We start from the raw sequence: 25,839 nt of genomic DNA, 5'->3' as shown, positions 1-25,839 counted from the left end.
GGGAAATTGTTCCCTTTTGAAACAACTCCAGAATTGACTAATATCCCTGCTATGCTCAGATGCTCACATATAAGGAACTAACCTTGGGTCTGGGGGGTATAAAAATAAAGCGACCGGTGCATTGGTCACTCAAGTCATTGTCATGTCCATGTGCGTCTGTGGTGTTATTTTATGTTCTGTGTTTATCCCCCGTCCTGTAATCGGGCCACGTCAGATAGCCATGCCCAAACAAGAGAGGCTTTATGGGAGTTTGGGGATCCAGGTCAGGGTCTGTGATACCTTGGTGACACCCAAGATTGAAGAGGATGATTTTGAGAGAGCTGGACCATGACACAGTGGCAGACTTGCCAATAGTAGTCCTGGCAACAGAATAAAAAATGACCACATCCCACTGTAGACTTAGCTATAGCCCATTTAACCTTGGTCCTGCCACTAGCACCATCAGCAAAGGTACACAGGAAGATTCAAATCCAACCTGTGTCTCAGATAAATAGGCCTGCAGACCGTGGTCCTATCTTTGGCAACTGAATCAACCTAGAACCCACCCTTTTCACTTCTCAGCCATTGTGTGTGAAATCCTGCCTTCACAGAGATTATCAGGGAGAAACATCCATCTGTGTTCCTGAATGTAGAGCCACCAATATTGATCTGAAAGTTGATCTTGAAGTGGTACTGAAACCTTTCCTCAGCCACAGTCCAAGACCAATTTTGCTCAATCTGACATATGTCTGGAAGCACACACATTTATTTCCATAGAGGGAGACCTGCTAACAAAAATCTTATTGTGAATCTTAAAATTTCCTTGTTAACCAGCTCCAGTCCATGTTAGCCAAAGTCTAGAAGCAGTCCTACTCACCCCAAAAATTTGAAAGAGACAATGACATGGACCCAGAGACACATCTGAAGACACTGCTGTCAGCTGTGCATCCTACAGAAACCCTATACATCAGTTCCAGCCCCTCTCAGCTGTAATCATGGGTCAGTCCTGCTCATTCAAGGACATGTCTCATGACTGACAGCACTCCCAGAGACCCAGCAGGAGCCACACCTGTCCACACACGTCATAACAGTATTGCATTTGCAGAAACAACTGCAGTTTCTTGTCTCAGCACCAGTCCTACTTATCAAGATCTTGAAAAAATTTACTCTTCCCATGGAATAGCCAGGATCCATGACTTTTTGATGTCTTGATAACAAGTCTGCCAACCAAGGAACACACTGCAGACCTAGTAATAGTCATATGACTTGACTCCAACCTCAATCAACTACAATCCCAGAAAAAAATCTCAACAGGCCAGGTACCCAATAGGAGAAGGTACTTACCTCCCAAAACTTTGTTTATAATACCCGGAAGAGGTGTTTGCTCCTTCAGATTCAAGGATATAAAGACTATAAAGAATCAGGCAGATATAATCAACAATAAAAGAAACTAATAAAGCTCCAGTAATCATCTCTAAAAAAATGAAGATCTAAGAACTGGCTGACAAAGAATTCATCTCAGTGAGATACAAAAGAACACAGATAACTTAAAAAATCATAAAACAATACATAACAAAATAAGAATTTTAATAGAGAAATACAAAAGATAAAAAAAATCCTGCAGCTGAAATATACAATGGCAGAACTGAAAAATGTAATAGACAGCTTTTAGAGGAGTCTCAATCATTAAGAATACAATTTCAGCAAACTCAAAGAAAGATCATTTGAAAGTAGTCAATAACAACAAAAAAATGAAAGAGTAAAGAAAGATATGGGTCTGAGAGTGCATCATTAAGTGAACAAATATATGCATTTTGAATTGCAAAGGAGGGATAAGAGAAAAAAGATTATTTAAAATTTAGTGTCTTAAAACTGCCCAAATCTAGAAAAAATATGTGGACATTCAGTTTCATTAAATTCAAAATATCTAAAGCAGGGATACATTATAATTGGAAAAATACAAAGACAAAAATGACAAGATTGAAAATAGCAAGAGATCAGAGTCTTCAAATATAATAGAACTTTTATAAAATTAGCAGATTTTTTTCAGCAGAAACCTTGGAGGCCAGATGGAAATAAGGCCATATATTCAAAGTGCTAAAGGAAGAAAAAAAAAAAAAAAAAAAAAACCCTGACAACAGACTATATCTGAAAAATCTGTCCTGTAGAAATGAAGAGATCAAGACATTCCTATACAAAAAAGTTGAAGAAATTCATCACTACTACACCTGTCTTACAAGAAATGCTGAAGGGAATCCTTCAACATGACATGATAGAATGGTAACTAATAATATGAAAATACATAAAAGTATAAATCTCACTGGAGATACTAAGTACAATAGAACATTCAGAATACTCTAATACTGTAATGATAATGCATAAATCATTTTTAACTCTAGAATATAAACTACAAAATGACACTATTAAGAAAGATGACAAATAATTTAATGGATATACAATACAAAATGGTATAAAGTGTAACATAAATAGTACAAAATCTGTTAAATTTTTTCTATTACAAAGAAGTTAATTTGTTATCTTAAGCTAGACCTAAGCTGGACTGTTATAAGTATCGAGTGTTGTATGTAAGTCTTACAATAACACTAGGAAAATAATTGAAATAACACCAGGAAAATACAGAAAAAAAAGAGAGAAAGTAATTAAAGCATATACTGACAACAAAAACAAATCAAAAAAGTTAAAAAACAGGGAAGAAGGGCAAAAAAAGTTAAAAAACAAGAAAAAATAGTGTTAATAGAGAAACAAAACACTATAAAATGGATAGAATAAACAAAATTATAAGAGATAGTTCTTACTTCACATAAATACTTCACATATAAAGAGACTAAATTATCCAATGAAAAGACATTGCTAAAGACTGATTGTTGTCTCTAAAATTTATGGTAAAATATAATTGCCATATGGTAGAATTAAGAAGTGGGACCAGGTTGGGTAGGTGTCTTATGCCTGTAATCCTAGCACTCTGGGAGGCCAAGACAAGAGGATTGCTTGAGGTCAGAAGTTTGAGACCGGCCTAAGCACGAGTGAGACACCCCTCTCTACCAAAAATTTAAAAAATCAGCTGGGCATGGTGGTGCACACCTGTAGTCCTAGCTACTCAAGAGGCTGAGGCAGGAAGATTGCTTAAGCCCAGGAGTTTGAGGTTGCTGTGAGCTAGGCTGATGCCATGGCACTCTAGCCTGGGTGACAGAGTGAGACTCTGTCTCAGAAAAAAAAACAAAGAAAAAGAAGTGGGATCTTTAAGAAGTAATTAGCTTATAAGGGCAAAAAGAGTCAATAAGGTTTTTCTTTTTTTTTCCATAGGAGTGTTAATTATTATGAGCATAGGTCTGCTATTAAAAAAAAAAAAAACTCTGTCTAGTGCACACCCTCTCTTTCCCTCAGCTCTTTGATCTTCCTTCATGTTATATTGAAGGGAAAATATTCTCTACCAGATGCCAGTAACATGTTCTTCCCCTGCCCAGTCTTCAGAACCATGAGCCAAATAAACTCATATTCTTTATAAATTACCCAGTCTGTGATATTTTGTCATAGCAGCAAAAATGGAATAAAACAGAGCAGGTGAATGGAGTTTTTAAAAAACTCGAATCCAAAATTATGCTGCTCACAAGAGACTCACTTTTGTTTTAAGAACAAACAGGCTAAAAGTGAAGGAATAGAAAACAATATCCCATACAAAGTATAAACAAAAGAGGGCAGGAATGGTTATACTTATGTTGTACAAAATACACTTCTAGGAAAAATCTGTCACAAAAATAAAAATCATTCCCCATATAATTACAAAGAGGTTAATTTTTTAAGAGGATACACAATTAAACCTACATATGCATGCAACACAGCTTCCAAATGTATAAAGTTGACATTAATAGAACTGTAGGGAGAAATAGACAGAAATACAATAATAAAGGAGATTTCACTACCCTACTTAAAACAATGGATAGATTATTCAGAAAATTAATAACAAAAGAGTGCTCTTGTAAAACATTATAGACCAAAGAGAACTAACAGATGTAGATATAACATTCCATCCAACATTATAAGAATACATATTCTACTCCATAACACATGGAATATTTTTTAAATAGAGCATATTTTGGACAAAAAAAGTCTTTCCAAATTCAAGAAGATTCAAAGTATATTAAGTTGTTCTTTCAGATCACAATGCTATATTAATAAAACTGGAAATCAACAGTACAAGGAAAACTGGGAAACTCACAAATATGTGGATAATAAAAAAACATGCCCCTTAGTAACCAATGGGTCAAAGAAGAAATCCAAAGGGATATCAAAATGTATTTTGAGACAAATTAAATTCAAAGTACCACCAATGAACGAATACTTCTAGAATGCAACAAAAGCATTACTAAGTTTATAATGACAACTTTTGACATTAAGAGAAAAAGTTCTGAAGTAACCTAACTTTAATACCCAAGGAACTTAAACAGTAAGAATAAAATAATCCCAATGTTAGCATAATAAAATCATAATTCGATAAAAAATGTTATAAATAAAAACTAGGAAAACAATAGAAAAGATCAAAGTAACCAATAGTTGAATTTTTTAAAGAAAACAGAATTGAAAAACTTTTGGCTAGAATAACCAAAGGAAAAGTAACAAAAGAGGACAGAAGAAAATTATAAATGAAAGAGGAGACATTAGAACTGATATTATAGAAATACAAAGTATAATAAGATCATAATGTGAACAATTATATGACAACATATTGGATAAATCAGAAGAAAGTCACTACAAGAAAGAAAAGCTCAAACCATCATCTCTGATGAAGATACAAACAGAAATTCTCAACAAAATACTAGAAACCAAATTTATCAACACATTAAAAAGACCATACACCATGAACAAGTAGCATTTACACTTGAGATCAAGGATGTTTCAATATATACGAATCAATAAAAATGATATAATGCAAAAACAGAAAAGATGGAAATCATATGATTATCTCAGCTGATTAATTAAAAGCACTGGACAAAATTCAATACACATTTATAATAAAAACTTGAAACAACATACATACAGAGATATTTACCTCAACATAATAAAGTTCTTATATAACAAGCCCTCAGGTACCATTATCCTCAATAATGAAATGTTAAAAGATTTTTGCTAGTATCAGAAACAAGAGAAAGAAACCTAATCTCACCACTTTTATTCAACATCATACTAGAATATCAAGGCAGAGCAATTAGGTAAGAAAAAGAAATGAAAAGCATTCAAATCAGAAATGAAGAAGTAAAATTCTCCCTGTTTGTAGATGAAGAGATCATATATATAGAAAATTGCAAACAATATATCAAAAAAAGTTAGAGCTACTAAATCCATTCACTAAAGTTGTAGGTCATAAAATCAACATTCAAAACTTAGTTGCATTTCTATATACTAACAATAAACTATCTGTGAAAAAAGTTAAGAAAACAATCCTAGTTACAATAGAATTAAATACTATAAAATTCTTAAGACTCAATTTGACAAAACAGGTGAAAACATCTGTTCACTAAAATCTGACATTAATGAACGAAATGGAAGAAGATGCAAATAAATGAAAAAATAGTCCTTGTTCATAAGTTGGAATAACGTATATAAAATGTCCATACTATACAAAGCAATCTACAATCCCTATTAAAATTCCGATGGCATTTTTCACAGAAATAGTAAAGAATTCAAAAATTTCCACGAAACCACAAATGATTCTAAATAGCCAACAAAATCTTGAGGGAGAACAACGCTGGAGTCTTCACACTTCTTGATTTCAAACTATCACAAAGCTATACTAACCAAGAGTATGGTACTAACATAAAAAGAGACAAATACCAATGGAGAAGATTAGAGAAAACAGAAATTAACCCATGAGTACACAGTCAACTAGTTTTTGACAAGGGCACCAAGATATGTGTATCTTGGTGAAGAAAGTATAGTCTCTTCAATCAATGATGATAAAAAGGAGCTATCCCTATGTATAAGATTAAATTGTACATTCATACCATATGCAAAAATTTACTCAAAATGGATTAACATTAAATGTAAAACCAGAAACTATATAACTTCTAGAAGCAAGCATAGGGAACAATCTCCTTGACATTAGCATGGTAAAATGTTTTTTTTAATATCACACCAAAAAACTATAAGCAACAAAAGCAAAAACCAAAAGCAAGTAAGACTACATCAAAGCAAAAAGTTTCTGAACAGCAAAAGAAAAAAAAAAAACACATAAAAGAGCAGAATAAGTATTGGAAGAAAATATATATGATAAATGTAATACTTAAAATACATAGGGATCTCAACTCAATAGCGAAAAAAAGTAAATCTGACTTAAAATGTGCAATGAATCTGAGTAGATATTTCTCTAAAGAAGACATAAAAGTGGCAAATAGGTTTATGAAAAGATGCTCAACATCATTATACAGCATGAAAATGCTAGTGAAACCACAATGAGATATTACCTCACACTTCTTTTAATGACTATTATAAAAAAGTCAAGCAAAAAAATGGTGAGGAGAAAAGGCAGCTCTTTTACAATGTCAGAGGGAATGTAAATTGATCCAGCCATTATGGAAAGCAGTATGGAGGCTCCTCAAATATTAAAAACAGAAATACCATACAATTCTTCCATTTCACTTCTGGGTATATATGCAAAGGAAATAAAACCACCAAATAAAGAGATATCTGGTCTCCTATATTTATAGCAGATTATTCATAATATATAGTAGAGTATTGTGCAGCCATAAGAAAAAAAGGTAATCCTGCCATTTGTGACAACATGGATGGAGGAACCAGGTGGAAATATAGTAACTGAAATAAAATAGAGAAATAAATTACTGTATGATATGAGCCATCTGTGGAATGTACACAAGTAGCGATCATAGAAGTAGAGAGGAGAATAGTGGGTGCCAACAATGGGGAGTGGTAAAAATGGGGAGATATTTGTCAAAGAGTACAAATTTTCATTACAAGGTGAATAAACTCTGGGGATATAATTGTTCAGGTGGAGAGCTAGTGTATATGGGTTTAGAGAAAGATTACTTCAGACAAAGATTGGGATATATAAGTATAAAATTTATTTTACCTTTTAGGAGGAAAGAAATAGAATCAAAAAGTGGGCAAGAGAAAAAGGAAATAAAGGGGAAAAGTGAGAGGGGAGTTGTATGGCGAGGAGCCCAAAAGAAAAGTGAGGTACCTGTGCCAAGGCCAAGAAATTGGTTTTCATGGGGACCAAGAGAAAAGAAAAAAAACAGTGAATGCTGTCAGTTGAAATAGAAGTGGCTATGGAATAATTAGCAGGAGGCAGCTGTGAGACCTCAGCCTGTCGTCTTATGCTTTTTTGTTTGTTTCTTTCTGGAGACTTGGTTATCTCTGAAATGTAGTCAGACTTACCACTGGGGTATGGTTGCCCTGATCTTGCCCCTGAGGTATGGTTTTAGGCAGGAAACCGAGGCCTGGAGTTTGGCCCTCCTGCTGTCCACTCAGGATTCCTTAGGAACTCCTTGAGGTTATAAATTCTAAAAGACAGTGAGCTGGTGAATGTAAACAGAAAGATTTATATTTTCTTTTAGTCTGTTGGGCTCCTTTTATTATTAGATATTGTAAAAAACAGAACCTGGCAGGGTGCCTGTCATTACAGAGAGAGAGAGAGAGAGAGAGAGAGTTTATAGAATGGATTTTTAGCTGTTATTTTGCTAGCAAGACCAACAGTTCTTTCAATAATGTACAACACTGTGAATATAGTTAACAGTACCATATTGTATACTTGAGATTAAGTAATACTCTCTTAAGTAGATGAAGGGACTAGACCTTAAGTGTTCTTACACACCAAAATTTGGCAACTATGTGAAATGATGGATGTGTTAAGTTCATTGTGTTATTACATAATGTATACATATGTCAAATCACCAAGATGTACATCTCAAAAACAAAATTTATATTTGTAAAAATAAATGCACATAGCCAGGCGCAGTGGTTCACGCCTGTAATCCTAGCACTCTGGGAGGCTGAGGCGGGCGGATTGCTCAAGGTCAGGAGTTCAAAACCAGCCTGAGTGAGACCCCGTCTCTACTATAAAAAAATAGAAAGAAATTAATTGGCCAACTAATATACATATAAAAGAAAAATTAGCCGGGCATGGTGGTGCATGTGTAGTCCCAGCTACTCGGGAGGCTGAGGCAGGAGGATTGCTTGAGCCCAGGAGTTTGAGGTTGCTGTGAGCTAGGCTGACACCATGGCACTCACTCTAGCCTGGGCAACAAAGCAAGACTCTGTCTCAAAAAAATAAAAAAATAAAAAAAATAAAAAAAATAAAGAAAAAAAGAATAACACACAAATGAATAAACATAGAGGAAACATTCTCAATAAGCTGCATACTTAACCAAACAAAATTATAAAATGATAATTATTAAGATATAAGGTAACAGTCAAAATCTCAGCATATAATGGATGATGTTCTAAGCTTCCCATAGTAATTGTTAGTTAACAACTCTATATGGAAAGTAGTACATTAAACTATTATACATATGTGGAAACTGTGCATATACAGCTTATATTTCTAGTTCAGGCTAGGAAAAAGAAACTGTTAATGTAAAATATATGATTAGAATTTTTAAATAAATATTTTTAAATTAAATATTTTATTATATAATTTAATATTTAATTAAAGGGGATGCTTTCTTCTCTGAAGAAATTACAGAGAATTAATTTCTGTATTATCAAGTTTGAAACCTATCACAGCATTGGAAATTAATAAAACAGAAAATATTTTACGTCTGTCTGAAGTATTTCTGAGACTTCTGAACCAAATATCACTATGTCCACCACCATGTTCACACACATCTGACATGAGGCAAAAACAGAACTTAAAAAATGGGTTAACATAGAGGTAGTCAGAAATATGCACAGATTTTCCCAGGACCCCACAGGAATGGATGAGTAGACCATGCAGGCCCTCACAGGCCAAGGAGAGGACTTTGGCTCTCACTGTGAATTTGATGGAGGATCACTGAAGAGAAAAGGGAAAAGGGAAGCCTCAGATAGTATTTTTCACAATCTTAAGGAGAATCAATCCTCAGATAAAATAAGAGCATGAGAAAGATGTTTTTCTATGAGAGGAAGTGAAATAAATCTAGGCTTCTCAAAAATTTGTTTCAGGCCGGGCGCGGTGGCTCAAGCCTGTAATCCTAGCACTCTGGGAGGCCGAGGTGGGAGGATTGCTCAAGGTCAGGAGTTCAAAACCAGCCTGAGCGAGACCCCGTCTCTACCATAAAAATAGAAAGAAATTAATTGGCCAACTAATATATATAATGCCGGGCATGGTGGCTCGTGCCTGTAGTCCCAGCTACTCGGGAGGCTGAGGCAGGAGGATTGCTTGAGCCCAGGAGTTTGAGGTTGCTGTGAGCTAGGCTGACGCCACGGCACTCACTCTAGCCTGGGCAAGAAAGCGAGACTCTGTCTCAAAAAAAAAATTAAAAAAAAAAAAAATTTGTTTCATTGTGCCAGAGCTTCTTAATCCACACTTTAAGGTCTGGCTTCCTCCTTGTCCTTTGGACTTATCACCTGTGTCATCTATTTCATTCACTCCCACCTACCTGGGTGCTTGGCTACTGTTTCCTCTTTCTTCACATTCCAGGGCTCTTTCAGTTGTTTAAAAAATGTGACCAAGTCCAGCTTAGAGACAGCAAGTTCTATTTTATTAGAAAAAAAACATGAGTTTTGCTTAGGATTCTTCAATTTTCAACTTACCATTGTACTCAATAGAGAAGAGAGAATATTATAGATGATTCTAGAAAATTATACTTTTAAGTACTATTTTCCAACAGCACCCATAGAATATTTAGGAAGCATTTTAAATTTGTGGATCCTGTGCTTCACTTTCAAGTATGGCTGAATCACAGATAAAAAGAAGGAATTGGATTTTAAGGTACAGACAATATTTTATATCACTGAATTTCTAGAATCATCAATAAAATAAAGTGAAACCTACAAATTACCTCAAGAAAGAAGGTAAATAATGAGGTCAAACTAAAGATTTTTTTTTTTTTTTGTATATTAACAATCCCCCAATTATTTTTCCTGAAAACAGGACTCAAAGCACAAGCTCCCAAGACACATTCTGCAAAGAAAAGAAATAAAACCCTTGTGGAATATTAGATATTCTAGAGGTAAGTTATTCTCACCCACAGAGACCAGGTTTCTGTAGGTCTCCAACATCACATCCCTGTACAAATTCTGCTGAGCAGGGTCCAGGTATTCCCACTCCTCTGGAGAGAATTCTATGGCCACGTCCCTGAATGTCAACAGTCCCTGAAATAAAAATGAATCAATAAATAACACATTGACCATGTAGCCATGGGCAGAGTTCTTAGGGTCCCGGTATTTCCACTCCTTCAGAGAGAATTCTACAGTCACATAACTGAATGTCAACAGTCCCTGAAAATAAATAAATAAATAAGTGAACAAACAAACAAATGAACAAGTGGCCACGGGCAGAGTTCTTAATTTGACCCAAGATAAAATGAGGGAGTTAAGAGTACTGGCTCTGACAAATATGAGTGACCTGAATTACACAAGAATACACATTTTAACACACTAATATTCCTTAAGGCATTCTCTACCTCTGTGGAAGGAGAATGACATAACATCCACAAAATTAGTGTAGATACTATGTTTATATAGAATATAAAATATAAAACTATAGCATCACCAAAGGAATATACATTTTCTAGTGCTATATCTACATCAAACAGAATCACTTGTGTCTATTCCTCAGATGGAAAGTCATAGTGAGTGAGAAGCACATTTCTCAAATTTCACTGGGTACAACAATGAATCACAGATCTTGTTATAATACAGATGCTGATTCAGGAGATCTGGGTGAGGCCTGAGATTCTGCAATTCTAACAAGTGATGCCAAGGCCTCAGGTCTAAAAGCCACACTTCTGAACAGCAGAGGTAGAATATTGAGGGAAGAATTTATGGATGACACAGAATTGAGAGTTTCATGAAAAATGCAAATTATAACAACAGCAAGAATAGCAGCAATCCCTTTTGAACATTTACTGTATACTAGATGCCATTCTGGCAGTTTTTCATATATTAATGCTTAAGACCACAAAAATAATTTATAAGAAAAATAACAGTATTCTTATTTTATGATAATATTTTACCAATTATCCAGTAAAGAGTAGAGCTTGGGTTTTATCCCAATTTATCTGACTTAGAATTTATCTCAAAAGGACATATAGGCCAATATACAGAGATAACCCTAACACAATGTTCAGGGCAGATTTCTTAACTGAGAAGAGTAATGAAAACAAGAAGACAGCAACAGAAAATTGATAAAAGAATGTTATATTTTATGCACAAGAATACACAGAAATGATAACTATATATACATTAAATGTGATAGAGTAGAACATTTTTGTATAAAGAAATATATTTTATTGTAAAAAAATTATAGATCTCTGTTGATGATTTTTAGACAAACTATGGAGACCACCACACACAATAATATAAACTAAAATAAAAGCTATTGTTTCAGAGCCTTTTTTTCAATTTGTTTCATGCCCTGCTACATTTTCAAGTTTTAAGATGCTTAACATATTACTTATATGTTAATTCTTCTTCCTTTTCTCTGAAAATACAGAAGTAATAAAGAAACATGTTTGTGACATGAAAGGAAAATAAAATAGAAATGTACAAAACTGAGACCTGTTTTAAATCTACCAATGTCAAAAGCATTATCTCCAGTCAACAAATATATGAGCCTTTATTCTCCAAAGCAAGCTATGAGGAAGTAGAAACTAAAAAGAAGTTTTTGCATTACATGTGATTGTTTAAACACACCACTCAGTAAATTCCCCCAAGATAGTATTAATGACAAATAGAAAAAGAACAAGTTTCATAGTGAAGGAATATTGCAGAGAACACCTTAACCAAGTGAATAAAACTACCATCAGGTATAAAGGGACAAACTGGTATGAGGAGTCAATGAACACAGATGGAACCATAATCACCACCATGATATGAGTGGGAAAACTTAAACCATAATCTGAATCTAATCACAGAAACCAGAACCTGTGGGGAGGGCACAGGTGATGGTGTGTCTTCAAATGGCCATGTGATCTTAACCAGAAGCCTGGGCTGAGAACCACTTTGCTAAGTAAGTCTTGTCTCTCCAGCTTCAATGTGCACATACATTTTGGGGGATTGCAGGCCCCACATTAAGTAATGTGGTTCAGCAGGTTTGAAAGGGGTCTATGAACTGGCTTCTATAACAAGTCCCTCTTAATAGGGATGATGCTCTCCCTAGACCCATAGTCAGTAGCACTCAGCTAGAGACAGCAGGCACAGAACAGTCTCTTACACCCAACACTCTTATCACAACACAAATACTATCCTGAAAGTTCACATTCCTTGCTGGCCAATTCAAGTTTACAGAAGGCTGAAGAAGGCAGCAATGTCTGAGTGAGTCTACATTTGTAAGACAACATGTACACATGTGTTAATGCCGTGCTTACTGAGCAGGTGCCACGTGCTCACAAGTATGTCACAGGGCTCTGTGCTGGGAACATACAGTATGTGAGCTGATCTTCACAGTAACACCCTGGAAGTCAGATGCTAAATCTCCCCAAATTCCAAGCAGGATTCAGATGGTCTTTGTATTTCTTTTTTTTCCCCTATCACTTGACTTTAAAAAGAAAATATATAAAATAAAAGCGAAATATAGACAGATAGGAGCAATCCAGAAAAGGGTGAAGTGTAGTTCAGAAGGATTTTTTTATTGTTGTGCTTATATTTACCTTTTTATAACTTGTAGAACAACTACAGGTTGCTAGGTGGATGTCTCCAGAAACACAGGTTTTAATGAGAAAAAAATCAAGGCCTCCAAAATACAGTCCTTTGTTTCCATTTACCTGCCTTTGTGTTTTAAAACTTGTGAGCACTAGATTTTGAAAGACAGCAGCAGTAGACACCCAAAAGTCTAATTTCTTCTAGTCAGTTCTGTGAGAGGAGATTCAGAATGGAGCCAGACTTGGACGAGGCTCAGAAAAGGGTGGATCTGGGCAGGACTGGTGCAGGGAGCAGACCTGAGGCTTCTCATCTCTGTGCTGCTGGTTTGTTTTCTGTTCCATCTTTCTAAGCCTGCCACAGAGAAATTCCACTCCCAGGTCTGTTTGATTTTATTTATATATTTTATTATTATTATTATTTGAGACACAGTCTCACTCTGTTGCCCTGGGTAAAGTGCAGTGGAGTCATGTAACTCACTGCAACCTCAAACTCTTGGGCTCAAGTGATTCTTTTGCCTCAGCCTCCCAAGTAGCTGGAACTACAGGCACAACCATGACACCCATCTAATTTTTCCATTTTTAGTAGAGACATTTTCTCCCTCTTGCTCAGGCTGGTCTTGAACTCCTTAGCTAAACAATCCTCCCATCTCCCAGAGTGCTAGGATTATAGATGTGAGCCACCATACCTGACCTGATTTTAATTTTTTAACCCCTATTCTTATCTATTTTATAAGATACAATGACAAGCAATTTAACTCAAACTCATAGGGTTTTCTAGAAAAATTATATCATAACCTTAATATTTATTCTTAACAAGGTAATAGCAATAGAAATAATAATCATAATAATAACTCTTCTATCCATGAATTGCCCTTCAGTGGTGACATCAACACTCAGAACAACATAAGGGACATGGTACAAATGAAGCCCAAGTCCCCTGTACACCTGCCTTCTTGGTACTGAATGCAAGATGCTGACTGCAACCACTGATACATTGTTTCTAGACTGAAAGTTTCTAGACATTAAAGACCATGACTGCTTCCTCTCGTTTTCTCGTGACCAGACAAAATGAAGGCAATTGATTTATCCATCAGTTTGCATCTCCAGACCTCCTGTTTGTTCTTCACGCAAGTACCAAGACACTTGGAGCAACTCCCATCTGGGCACCAACCAAGGAGATTTCTTCTGTGAGGGGAGAAACAAAGCCCAGATCACTGATTTCTCTCCCTCTGAAATGGAATTTGAACTAAATCCTGTTGTCTGTCTGTGCCCATTCTGCACAAAATATCAAAGTGTATGAGGTCCTGGTAAGAGAGTTCCTAGTGACATTAGGCTGATGGCCCCAGGGTGACTCAGGCAGGAGAAACTCAGGCTGCCTGTGGGTCAGAAGAGAGAGTAAACCTTCCCGGGTGAAGCAGCTGACCCTAGATCAGCTGTGTGCTATTACCTATCCATGATCAGCTAACTCTGGGGTAAGAGGAAGGACAAGAATGCCCTAATACCCAGTACCACAGTGTACAGGCAGGTACTGTTGTGGTAAGGGCAATGGATGTCTTGTAACCCTGCCCTCTGGCTGCTCAGGTACTTGTTTACACTTATAGATTCTGCAATCAGATTCTGTTCACACCAGAAACCCATCACACAACTACAGCAGCTCACTGGCCAAGATCAGAAAAATTCAGAAGTCCCCACTGCAAAAATGGAGCTTTAAGATATCCATGTTGATCTCTTCTTAATACAGAAAATGTCTCCGCTAGATTTTCTAGCGGAGACATTTTCTGTATATCCTTTGTTCAACATCTGGACCCTGTCTTGTCAATCCCAGGTGGGCACCAGATATTATAAGCAGGTGTCAGGTGGGATCAACCTGGCTCTGTATTCTTGGGTGTTATATTGAGGGGAAGGAGGCTGGAGGAAAGATCCCCTCATGGAAAAGACCTAAGGCATCCTGAAAAAGCTGAGGACTTAAATTTTAGAGCTAGAAATTTAGTTCTTAGAGAGGCCAGGGGACTTACAGATGCCTTCTGTATATCCATGAACATTTGTGCAAAAGAAAAAGAAGGAAGTTGAGACCCTAAGGCCTACTCAATACACATGTGCAAGCCTGGTTGAGTTTGGGGGCCCCATTGACTCTGACTTGGTTTCAAGTCTGAAGCTGTAAAATACACTGAAAAAAAGAGCAGGATGACTGATTGCTGCCTGTGAAGTTATTTTTTGTAGAAATCTGATCTAGAAGAGACTGTAGATCCCAAATAGGCAGAGAGATAATTCTGCTTATAGATTTTCACAGCAGAGTAGAATTTGCTGCAAAATTGTGACTGGAAGCTCCATAGGAAAAGATCCCTCTACAGTGAAACCTGATGGGCACCATATATGTTCATATCATGTCTGGAAACTCTGGACAGTCTTTCAGAAATATAATAAGCAAGAAAATCATCTCCAGACCCAGAAAAACTATCTACAATGGTAGAGCAGAAAGAAAACTGCTTTATTATACAATTAAACCAGAATGGGATGTGCATGACAGGCAATCTAAGAGATTGCAAAAATAAAGAAAAATTGCCATTATTAGTCTTTATTTATTTATTTTTTGAGACAGAGTCTCACTCTGTTGCCCAGGCTAGAGTGCTGTGGTGTCAGCCTAGCTCACAGCAACCTCTAACTCCTGGGCTCAAGTGATCCTGCTGCCTCAGCCTTCCGAGTAGCATGTGCCACCATGTCCGGCTAATTTTTTCTATATGTATTAGTTGGCCAATTAATTTCTTTCTATTTATAGTAGAGACAGGGTCTCGCTCTTGCTCAGGCTGGTTTTGAACCCCTGACCTTGAGCAATCCGCCTGCCTCGGCTTCCCAAAGTGCTAGGATTACAGGTGTGAGCCACCCTGCCTGCCTCCCATAATTAGTCTTTAAGTAGAAGACCTGACAGCACCATTTATCTTATAAAGTACATCCTAAATTTATCTGGCAACTGGGGAGGCTCTCTCTGTTTTGGCTATATTCCAAGAAAATTTGCATTGGCTATATTCAAAGAAAAAACATACTTCTCTTGTCTTCATGACAAGATTCAGATTTGCAACTTGAAGCCAGATGCCTGCTTTTCTACAAAAACTGTTGCATAGGGCTCAATCTTCCTGGATATTTAAATTTCAAAGCAATAGTTCCCAGGTCCTACAGAAAGGATATTCTTTAGTCAAAAGGAATGACAAATGCCCTATTTAGCTGTTAAAATAATTTATATATATTTTGAAGAGGCATAGAAAAAATTTCAATATAAAAGTTTAGTAAATTGGCCAGGTGCGGTGCCTCACGCCTGTAATCCTAGCACTCTGGGAGGCCGAGGCGGATGGATTGCTCGAGCTCAGGGGTTTGAAACCAGCCTGAGCAAGATCGAGACCCTGTCTCTACTATAAATAGAAAGAAATTAATTGGCCAACTAATATATATAGAAAAAATTAGCCGGGCATGGTGGCACATGCCTGTAGTCCCAGCTACTCGAGAAGCTGAGGCAGCAGGATTGCTTGAGCCCAGGAGTTTGAGGTTGCTGTGAGCTAGGCTGACACCATGGCACTCACTCTAGCCTGGGCAACAGAGTGAGACTCTGTCTCAAAAAAAAAACAAAACAAAAAAAAAAAAACTTAAGTAAATTAAACACTTCAAGAAAAAGGAAGGAGCCAAAACCTCTTCTCTCATTTTCAACGTTGAGAATTAAGTCTTGTAAATTCTAATCTACATTTGATTTGCTCTCATCCCAGCTAGACAGATCTAGGGCCATGGTCTTAAACTTATGGACATCTAAATTCCAGAAGGTGCTAACTTCAAGCGTCAGAGGGGCGGCCTTGGGTACACTGAGTGGACAAAAAAGATGTTTAGGGAAAAATAGGCAGAACAGAGAAGATGCTATCAAAGATCCATGGATGTGAGACAGTGCAGCGTTATCGGAAAGACTGGTTTTTGCTACACATACAAGCCAGGTGGGGTATGTCTTATTCTTGTGTCCATGTAGGAGGTGAGATTATGATAGGGTGGTCCAGAGCCTAGATTTGTGGAGGGATCAGTTACTGCTACAGACTCAGTGTTGGGATGGGAAGAATACAGGAGTCATCTTGGTCCTTGTATGGGTTTTTCGTGGGCAACTGTAAGAGCAAATGTGCTATGGGTGCAATTCCTAAGCTTGGACCCTTGTCCTGAAAGGGGCATGCCCATGTCATTACCTAGTGCATGTGTGTGAGTGGACAGAAATCACATGGTGGCAGCAGTGTGTGAGGAGGGGTCGGCCTTCGGAACACATTCCTCTGTGTCCTGAGAAAACAAAAATACCTCAGAATTTTTGGAGCTATGTGAGGCATGCAAAATTGATCAGGCCCAGACAGACATGACTATGTCACTTATGGCAATCTCTTAACCCATGCCTGGGAGCAACTGTTTAAAGACATTTTGTTCCTGGCTAGCTGCCTCACCCATTATCTTCATGTTTTTAGAAACTGTGATAAACAAAACAAAATACGGCCAATCAATAGCTTATGTAATTTTAATGGAAATTCTTTGTGAACAACTTAGAAACTGCCTCTCCTCTTTTTCCCTTAAAAGCCCTTTTGTAACTGCTGCTAATGGGAGTTTATATTCAGGGCAACTTGAATCTATGCTCCTCAGTGGCCATCCTCAACCTCTGCACATCAATACTCTCTTTAAATTAGATTCTGACCTTTTTGATTATTTTAGGTTGATAGTCATCAGTCCCAGCTGTAAAAAGACATGGAATCACATGATAATTTGTGGCATAAAAGCCCATGTGCAGGGGGATAGAGCCTCCATTTCCTGAGACACCCAGAGACTCCTTCCAGGCAGGTCCTGTCTGACCCACACTGGGTGAGATTCACAGGCATCCATGTGTCCTAATTTCCCCAAATATCCTTCATTAGAGACATAAATACAGTCTCTTTGCTTTGGGTGTCTCCCAGGGTATATCAGCAGGAATTATTACAGCATGAGCATTAAGGTGTTTTCATCACAGCCTTGTTTGAAAATGAGCAAATGTGCAACAGTGGAGCCTGGGTACCATAATGTGTGGTGGACATAGATTGAAGTCCTTAACATTGATGACATGATGCATATGTGATGATACACAAGGATGTCATGATCCATGTAATGTGATAAAACAGATTAGAGCAGCATTAAAAAATCTAATTCTGTTGTTTTTCCTTAGTTTGTGTGCATATGTTTTCTCTGACCTGTAGTAAAATATACATCCTTCTCAATTATTTATATTTTCTTGCTTTTAAAAAGTGTATTAAGATAAATTGAAAACTCCATTTTTCAAATATACTTTGAGAGCATTGACTCTTTTAAGATGATTGTTTCTAAATTGTTTCTTACTCGACACACAATTGTAATTTAACAATTTATTTTATAAATAATTTTTTCTTGTTGACTGTAGTTTAAAATTTTTTATGTAACATATTTTTTAGAAATGATTAGTGTAATAGCATGCCCACAATATAGTAAACATATGGGACATTCCAAATAAGAATATAATGACAAAATTTATAGATTCTAGATTATATATTAGCCGAGCAAGGAAGTGTATGTATGGTGGCAAATACCTCTTTTTGTGGATACATAAATACTTTCCATGATTCACAAATTCATGTACGAAAAATTAGAAAAGAAGCCACTTGGCTACAAGTTTCTAAAGAAGAACTTGGGTTTAATTTTTCTTTATGATATTTTTAGTTGGCCCCCTAATGGAATAGGTTTTTGTTGTTGTTTGGCATACAAATGATCACATCCTTATGTGCATTATATTTCTACTATTCCAATTATTAATGCTATGTGTCTTTCCTTGTTTTGCTTCTCTCCAAAAAAGGAAAGTCATGGTATTCTAAAGATTGGAGAAAATAAAAGAAGTGACAGCAGCTATATACATCAATGACTTGACTGAAGTTTCATTTTTGCCACTCTGCGCTGCCATTCCAATTTGGTTTGGGGGCATTCATAAAATTCCTCACTGAGACATATCCTCTTTCCCCACCACCTGACATGGGGCAGGATTATCTGGGAATGAGCCTACTCCGGGCTGGGGGACAACCTGACACTCACACTTTGATCACCAATGCTTTCAAATAGAAGAATTTTTATCAAAAGGGGAAATTGAGAAAGAAAAGAAACTTTTTTTTTCGAGAAATGCAAGCCTCTTCTAAATTGTCAGGCACAGACAGCCACAGGAATAAGTCAGCAGTCGTGTCCCACTCCGCTTCTCCACCCTTAAGCTAAGTAATAATCTCTTGAAGCTGCTTGCTATGTGGACTCTAAACTTACAGACACCACAACTTGCTATAAATTAACAATGCTGCATCCTCAACACCATAACTTATACCCTATAGTGCAACAATGTACAGACAATCACTTATTAATGCCTGAATAAACCAATAACAACTCTTGACAAATAACATTTTTATTGGCCCAATCCTTTTCTCCTTTTTTTGCCATTAAAATCATGCTTGTAATAAAGACCAAATGGAGCTCCTATCCAAGATTACTTGGGTCTGAGTCTTTCAGGCAGTTATCTACAACTTGGCTCAAATAAACACTTAAAAATATATATTTTGTGCCTTAGTTTCTTTCTTTTGGTTACAAATTTATAAAGTGATAGCACTTGAGAACAAAATCAAGAATGACATTATCAGCAACATCAAAAAATAAACTTGAAACAACTCAAGTCCTAAAATCAGTGGAATGGGGGAGTAAATTGCCCACAGACTCAGGCAGCAGCCTGTGTGCCACAGAATGAGGCACAGAAAGCATAACAAAACCTTTCAGCAAAATGTTAATGGTATATTAATAGTAACATTGAGTTATGGAAAACTCAAAAGAGGCAAAACAGGAAAACACTGTTTTATGATAAATACATGGTTAAGCTACAAAGACTAAAGAATCAGGAGTGTGGTGACCTCTAGGGAGACAAACCAGAATTTCTCAGTACTTATTTATTCACCTGGACAGTGAGGCCATGTGGGATTATATTATTTTTTCAACTCAGCATAAAACAATAACTTATTTTAAAAATGAGTTTTGGGCCAGGTGCAGTGGCTCACACCTGTAATCCTAGCACTATGGGAGGCCGAGGTGGGAGGATCACTTGAGGTCAGGAGTTCGAGACCAGCCTGAGCAAGAGTGAGACCCCATATCTACTAAAAATACAAAGAACTTAGCTGGAAAACTAAAAATATATAGAATAAATTAGCCAGGTATGGTGGCACATGCCTCTAGTCCCAACTACTCGGGAGGCTGAGGCAGGAGTTTGATTGAGGTTGCTGTGAGCTAGGCTGACACCACAGCACTCTAGCCCAGGAAATAGAGTGAGACTCTGTCTCAAAAAAAAAAAAAAAAAAAAGATTTTGCTTCTTCAGACCCTATCACTCACTATACTCATATTTTCAACCAAGAAAATAAAAAGCTTAAACTCAAATCATGGAATAAAATTCTTAAATACTTTGGAAAACAGGAATTCTATGGCAAAAAAGATTTTATAAAGTTCTCCTTCCATGGTTGGTGTGAGCAGGCTGGGAGACCTGCAGTGGAGGCTCCCCAGGAAGAACTAACTGGGCCTCCAATGACCTCCTGTGGCAGGCTCAACATTAGCCTTAGCTTGGAGTCAGTGGGCTCAGGCCTTTGCTTTTTAGTCAGGGTTATTTACATAATTTTATATAAGAAAACACACAGTATTTAAAGATGGCAGCAAAATCACTCAAATTCAGTGTTTATGTTTATAGAACAAAGGGAAATTCTAAGGGGGAAAAATTCAAACCCTAAGTGTTGTTCCTCCGCTCTCATACCAGAACAATCAACACAGAAGATTTCTGTGACCAAAGGTGAGGGGACTTCTCCCTATCAACAAGAAACAAATCAATTTTGCAGGAGACACCAGCTAGGTGTCCTCAAACCCATTTCAATTCCAACATTATCTACCTGAAGATGGGGGATGGGGCAGAGACTGTTCATGTCCTTGCTAGAGTCATCACCTTCCAGGAAACTCCATGTATTCAGCTACGTGGAAGCTCCCCAAACCCCATCCTTTTGGGTTTTTATGTAAACTTCATTTCATCCGCATAATTAATTAAACCATAAGTCATTGGTTATCAACTTAACCTTAAGCTCCTCTCTCCTCTCTAGAGGGGGAGGAACGGAAAATTCCATCACTCTGGGCATGTGGCTCATTCCCTTGGCAACCAACATCCCATCCAGTGGTTTCTATGGGCTTTCCAAAAATCCTCTTATTAACATAAGTCAAGTGCTTTAAAGACCACGTTGTAAATATTAATAACAAAAGACTATCTTTCACCTTTACTGGTCAGGAGTTACCTCAGAAACCATGGACAAAATACTAAATAATCTAACAAAGGATATTTTTACTGCCCTAGTCACTTAGGAAATAAAACATACAGGAGCTGAGATTCAGAAATCGTGGGGAAAAATCAAAATATATTTATCACAACATCACAGAAATTATAAGGCACTATAATGTCATACCTCAACAGAAAAAGCAAACGTATCTATCCCTTTCAGGCAATAAACAGCCCACTTAATTATTGTTTGCATTATAACAAATCATTTAGTAAATACATTTATGAGTTGCCAGATCCTGTCTCATAGGATTGATCATTAAACTTCAATATTCAGACAACAGTATACAAAACAGAGCTACCCACTGTCACAAATTCTCCACACTGCAAAAAAGAGAGGAATGGATGTTCTGGTGAATCTGCCATTCACCAATTTTTCTACCCTACTTTCTTATGGAAATGTATTCATTCATCTGCAACCAAAATGGAAGACATATTTTTTTCCAATTTTCTTTCCTAGGTAGCATTCCCAAAGCTAAGCTCTGGAACGCCTTTATTTACAGGTATCCAAATAAAGACATACATACCCGAGAAAGTTACTACATTCACTATGGGAAGAAAAATGGTAAATAACAATTTTTAACAAGTTGAATATATGACCAGATTTTTTAATGAGATCTATGTTTTTCATTCCTCTTTGAAAATATTTTATCTTGCAAGCTCTACTGCTAAAATTCATTTTACAGTTAAAGAAAAACTGAAAGGAAAATAAGTCAACAAATCTTTTCTAGGTGACAAACCCATAGAAGGGGAAGTGCTGACAGAAACACCAACACATATGACTCAAGTGTCAAGTCAGGCCATCCTATCACTTGGCAAATCTGCCCACCCATCCGGCTCATTGAAGTACTAGATGACCCTTCTCCCAGGAGACACTGCACTGTGCCCGGCTTTGTGCCTGAAATGCATTTTGCTTTGCAGGTTCTTGCACCACCTCATTGGAGTCTGTTTTCTTTATCCTTTGAGGTAGTTTTTCCCCCTTCACAAGTGTAAGAAAATCCAGAGAGCCAGAATCATTTTTGTCTTTTTTCCTCAAGAACAGCATCCAATTGGCATGTCTCCAAGAAATGAAAACTGGGGTTGGGGGGAAAAATCTTCATGTCTTAGGTAGTTAAGCTTTGCAGATGAAGGGTACACCAGGAGGAACATCTCAGCCCCAGGCATCCTGATGCTCTCCTAACAGGCTCCAGCTCCAGACCTCAGGCTGTCCCCTGGGACAAGACCCAGGGGCTGATATTCACTAGACACTTCAAGAGACAAGGCCACTGTGGGCATTCTGGGTCATCTCCACACAGTTATGAAACTCAGGTCCAGGAAAAGACAGGAGGGTGGCTGAGGACACTTTATCTTATAAAATTTCTATAGAGAAACCTCAACCCTAAGACATTCTGGTAAGATATCTGTGCGTAGGGAAGATAAAAGAAGGAGAGGCACAAAGCATCATTATAACAGAGTGTCAAGTGAATATTCTCTGATTTCCTCATGTGAAATGTTCAGAAACACAAATATTTATTTTTTCTTTTTATTTATTTATTTTTTTGAAACACAATCATGCTCTGTCGTCCAGGCTAGAGTGCCGCATCAGCCCAGCTCACAGCAACCTCAAACTCCTGGGCTCAAGCAATCCTCCTGCCTCAGCTTCCTGAGTAGCTGGGACTACAGGCCTGTACCACTACACCTGGCTTATTTTTTCTATTTTTAGTAGAGATGGGGTTTCACTCTTGTTTGGGCTGGTCTGGAACTCCCGAGCCTCCTGCCTCCTGCGGAGGCCTCCCAGAGTGCAAGGATTATAGGCCTGAGCCACCACACCCAGTGCCACTGCTCTGTGAAAAATGATAAACAATTAAAACATTCTGTCTCTTTAAAAGTTCAATAAAGGACAAATAGTGGATAACATGAATTGGTGAGTGGAACTTCATATTTGGGGATGCAGGAGATTTTATTACAGGCCCTAGGAGAGTAATGCTGGAGGAACAGGGTAGTGGATTTGAGATTCTGCTTGTCATACATTTGGAAAATGCAGGCAGGAACAAGTCCTTCTGTGGAGTGCTAAAATAACTAAAGAGTTGTCAGTTACACTGAACTGACACTTGTGCCCTAACTTCTTACCTAAGGATACTGAAATCTAACTGAAATGCAGTTTTCGTAAATTACTAACTGGGAAACAACATTTAGGCTTAACTACCTACAAACTACCAATTAACCTCTGATTACATAACCTGAAAACAGCCACCATCATGTTCCAAAAAAGGCGACTACAAAACTATAACCAATCAGTTACTGAATTCGGTTTGCTTCCTTATGCTCCTTATAAAACCCTTTCCTTCAAGCCGCTCCTGTGGATCCCCAAACGCAAACCATGGCTGGGAGCTTCCTGAGTCACAAGTCGCTGTTTGCTCTAGTAAACTCTTTATGTTTTAATTGCGTTTTAGCTTAATTTTTAACAGAGGAAAGGACAGGCTGGGGACCCCATAAACCCCATCACTGAGTGGGGATTCTTGGCTGACAACATCTTTACCGCACAATCTGAGGGAAACACCCGCGGGGCTGCGGGCGCGCAGCTACCCCAGAGGCCTTTCAGCCGAGCGAGGTCACAGGTGGACAGGACAGGATGCTCAGGGTCCTGGCTGCCGTTCTAGCCCCTACCCTGTGGCCCTAGGGGTCCGAGGGCCGAGCTGCACCAGCTGGGACTCGGGTTTGCAGACTCCGGAGCTGACACCCGGAGGCCTGGGACCCGCCACAGCCGGTTCCAGGCGGCTCCAACCCCCAGGACGGCCAGCCCCACACACTCACCATTTCCCAGCTTCCGTGTTGTCCCTGCATCCTCCTTACAGATCTTGCAGTACCTGCAGGTCACAGCACGACACAGGTTGTGGTGAGACACATGGAACATTCAGAGCCAAAGAGAAGGAGCAGGGAACACGGATGTAGCTTGGCATGGACAAAGCCCAGTGCCAGATTGTGGATGACGCCCCCTTCCTCTCCCACTGCGAACCTGATTGGACAGTTTCCAGCCCGGCACTCTTGATTGGACGGGGCCCCAGACCCAAGCCCCTGAGTGACAGATGATGGGATCTCTCACATTCAAAGCTGCAACTAGTTTTTCCTCTACCCTCAGGGACCTGGCACTGCCTGGAGAACATTTGCATTTAACCTTGTATATTATAGTCATATAGATTAATATATATATATATACATGGATATACATATACATAATGGATATACATATAGTCATATCCATTGTGAATAATACATATAATATTCAAAAGAAACCTAAGATTACTTTAAAATGTCAGGTTCTGAGTCAGGCATGGTGGCTCGTGCTTCCTAGCACTTTGGAAGGTCAAGGGAAGAAGATGACTTGAGGCCAAGAGTTTGAGACCACCCTTGGCAAGGTAGTGAGACACCATCTCTACAAAAAAATTTTAAAAGCAGTCATGGTATTGCATGCCTGTGTTCTTAGCTACTCAGGAGGCCAAGGAAGGAGAATTGCTTGAGCCTACAAGTTGGAAGCTGCAGTGAGCTATGATCAGGCCACTACACTCCAGTCTGGGAATCAGAATAAGACCCTGTCTCTAAAAATAAGTAAAAAAAACAAATCAGATCTTATAAAATTTCTGACCTCTGTTTTTTTAAGGAGGAAGCCTGAGTTTTGAAAAAAGAGGCAATCCTCTCAGGCAGCAGTGCCTACTAGAACTAAAGTAGGAGCCACGTGTGTCATTTTAAATTTTTTAGTGGCAACATAAAAGAAAACAAGCATGTGAAACTAATTGTAATAATTTATTTAACACAATATATCCAAAATACTATTTCAATATGTGGTTAAGATAATATTATTAATAAAGTGTTTTTGGTACTAAATCTTTCAAAGCTCCTCTGTATTTTAAGCTTCCAGAACACCCTGATTAAGACAGCACATTTGGATACATATGTCTGATTTTTCCACCTTTAGTTATATTACATATATTTAGTGGGTCCAAGGAATGTCTGCCTCTTTCTTTCCTATAATTGCTTATCATTTATTGATTAGTATTTTCTTAATTTCACTGTAGGTTACAAAATAGCAGTGTTCTAATTCTATTATGTCCTCTGCATATAGTAATTCTTATTCTTATATTAAAAGTTGTTTCCAGGATGTTCCTGACTCAAAAAAAAAAAAAAAAAAAAAAAAAAAAAAAAAAAAAAAAAAAAAAGTTGTATTTTCTCATGAGCTCTTCATTAATTCAAAACTAACCTATTAGGGGCGGGCTCGGTGGCTCATGCCCGTAATCCTAGCACTCTGGGAGGCTGAGGCGGGAGGATCAAGGTAAGGAGTTTGAAACCAGCCTGAGCAAGAGTGAGACCCCCGTCTCTACTAAAAATAGAAAGAAATTAATTGGCCAACTAAAAATATATTTAAAAAAGTTAGGTGGGCATGGTGGCACATGCCTGTAGTCCCAGCTACTCGGGAGGCTGAGGCAGGAGGATTGCTTGAGCCCAGGAGTTTGAGGTTGCTGTGAGCTAGGCTGACGACACAGCACTCACACTAGGCCAGGCAACAGAGTGAGATACTGTCTCAAAAAAACAAAAAACAAAAAAAAAACTGACCTATCAGGAAAGGAAGAATAAAAGCTTGATTTTTATTTTTTATTTTTTAACCACTGTGA

The 25,839-nt window shown here is 37.7% G+C and overlaps 1 protein-coding gene across 1 annotated transcript in view; it reads right to left on the bottom strand.

Moving 5' to 3' along the window:
• Nucleotides 1-24,154, bottom strand: part of LOC105881713 (uncharacterized) — a 31,259-nt gene extending 7,105 nt beyond the window's left edge. Inside the window, exons 1-3 of the mRNA XM_012783514.3 lie at nucleotides 23,987-24,154; nucleotides 10,179-10,305; nucleotides 9,591-9,686 (exon numbers count right to left, since the gene is read on the bottom strand). Of these exons, the coding sequence (XP_012638968.2) occupies nucleotides 9,591-9,686; nucleotides 10,179-10,305; nucleotides 23,987-24,016 (253 nt within the window). The 5' untranslated portion in view covers nucleotides 24,017-24,154. The remainder of the gene's footprint in view (nucleotides 1-9,590; nucleotides 9,687-10,178; nucleotides 10,306-23,986) is intronic.
• Nucleotides 24,155-25,839: the final 1,685 nt, after the last annotated feature.

Source organism: Microcebus murinus, chromosome 13, assembly GCF_040939455.1.
Source record: "Microcebus murinus isolate Inina chromosome 13, M.murinus_Inina_mat1.0, whole genome shotgun sequence".
Taxonomy (NCBI): domain Eukaryota; kingdom Metazoa; phylum Chordata; class Mammalia; order Primates; family Cheirogaleidae; genus Microcebus; species Microcebus murinus.
This window is presented reverse-complemented; position numbering and strand designations above follow the sequence as displayed.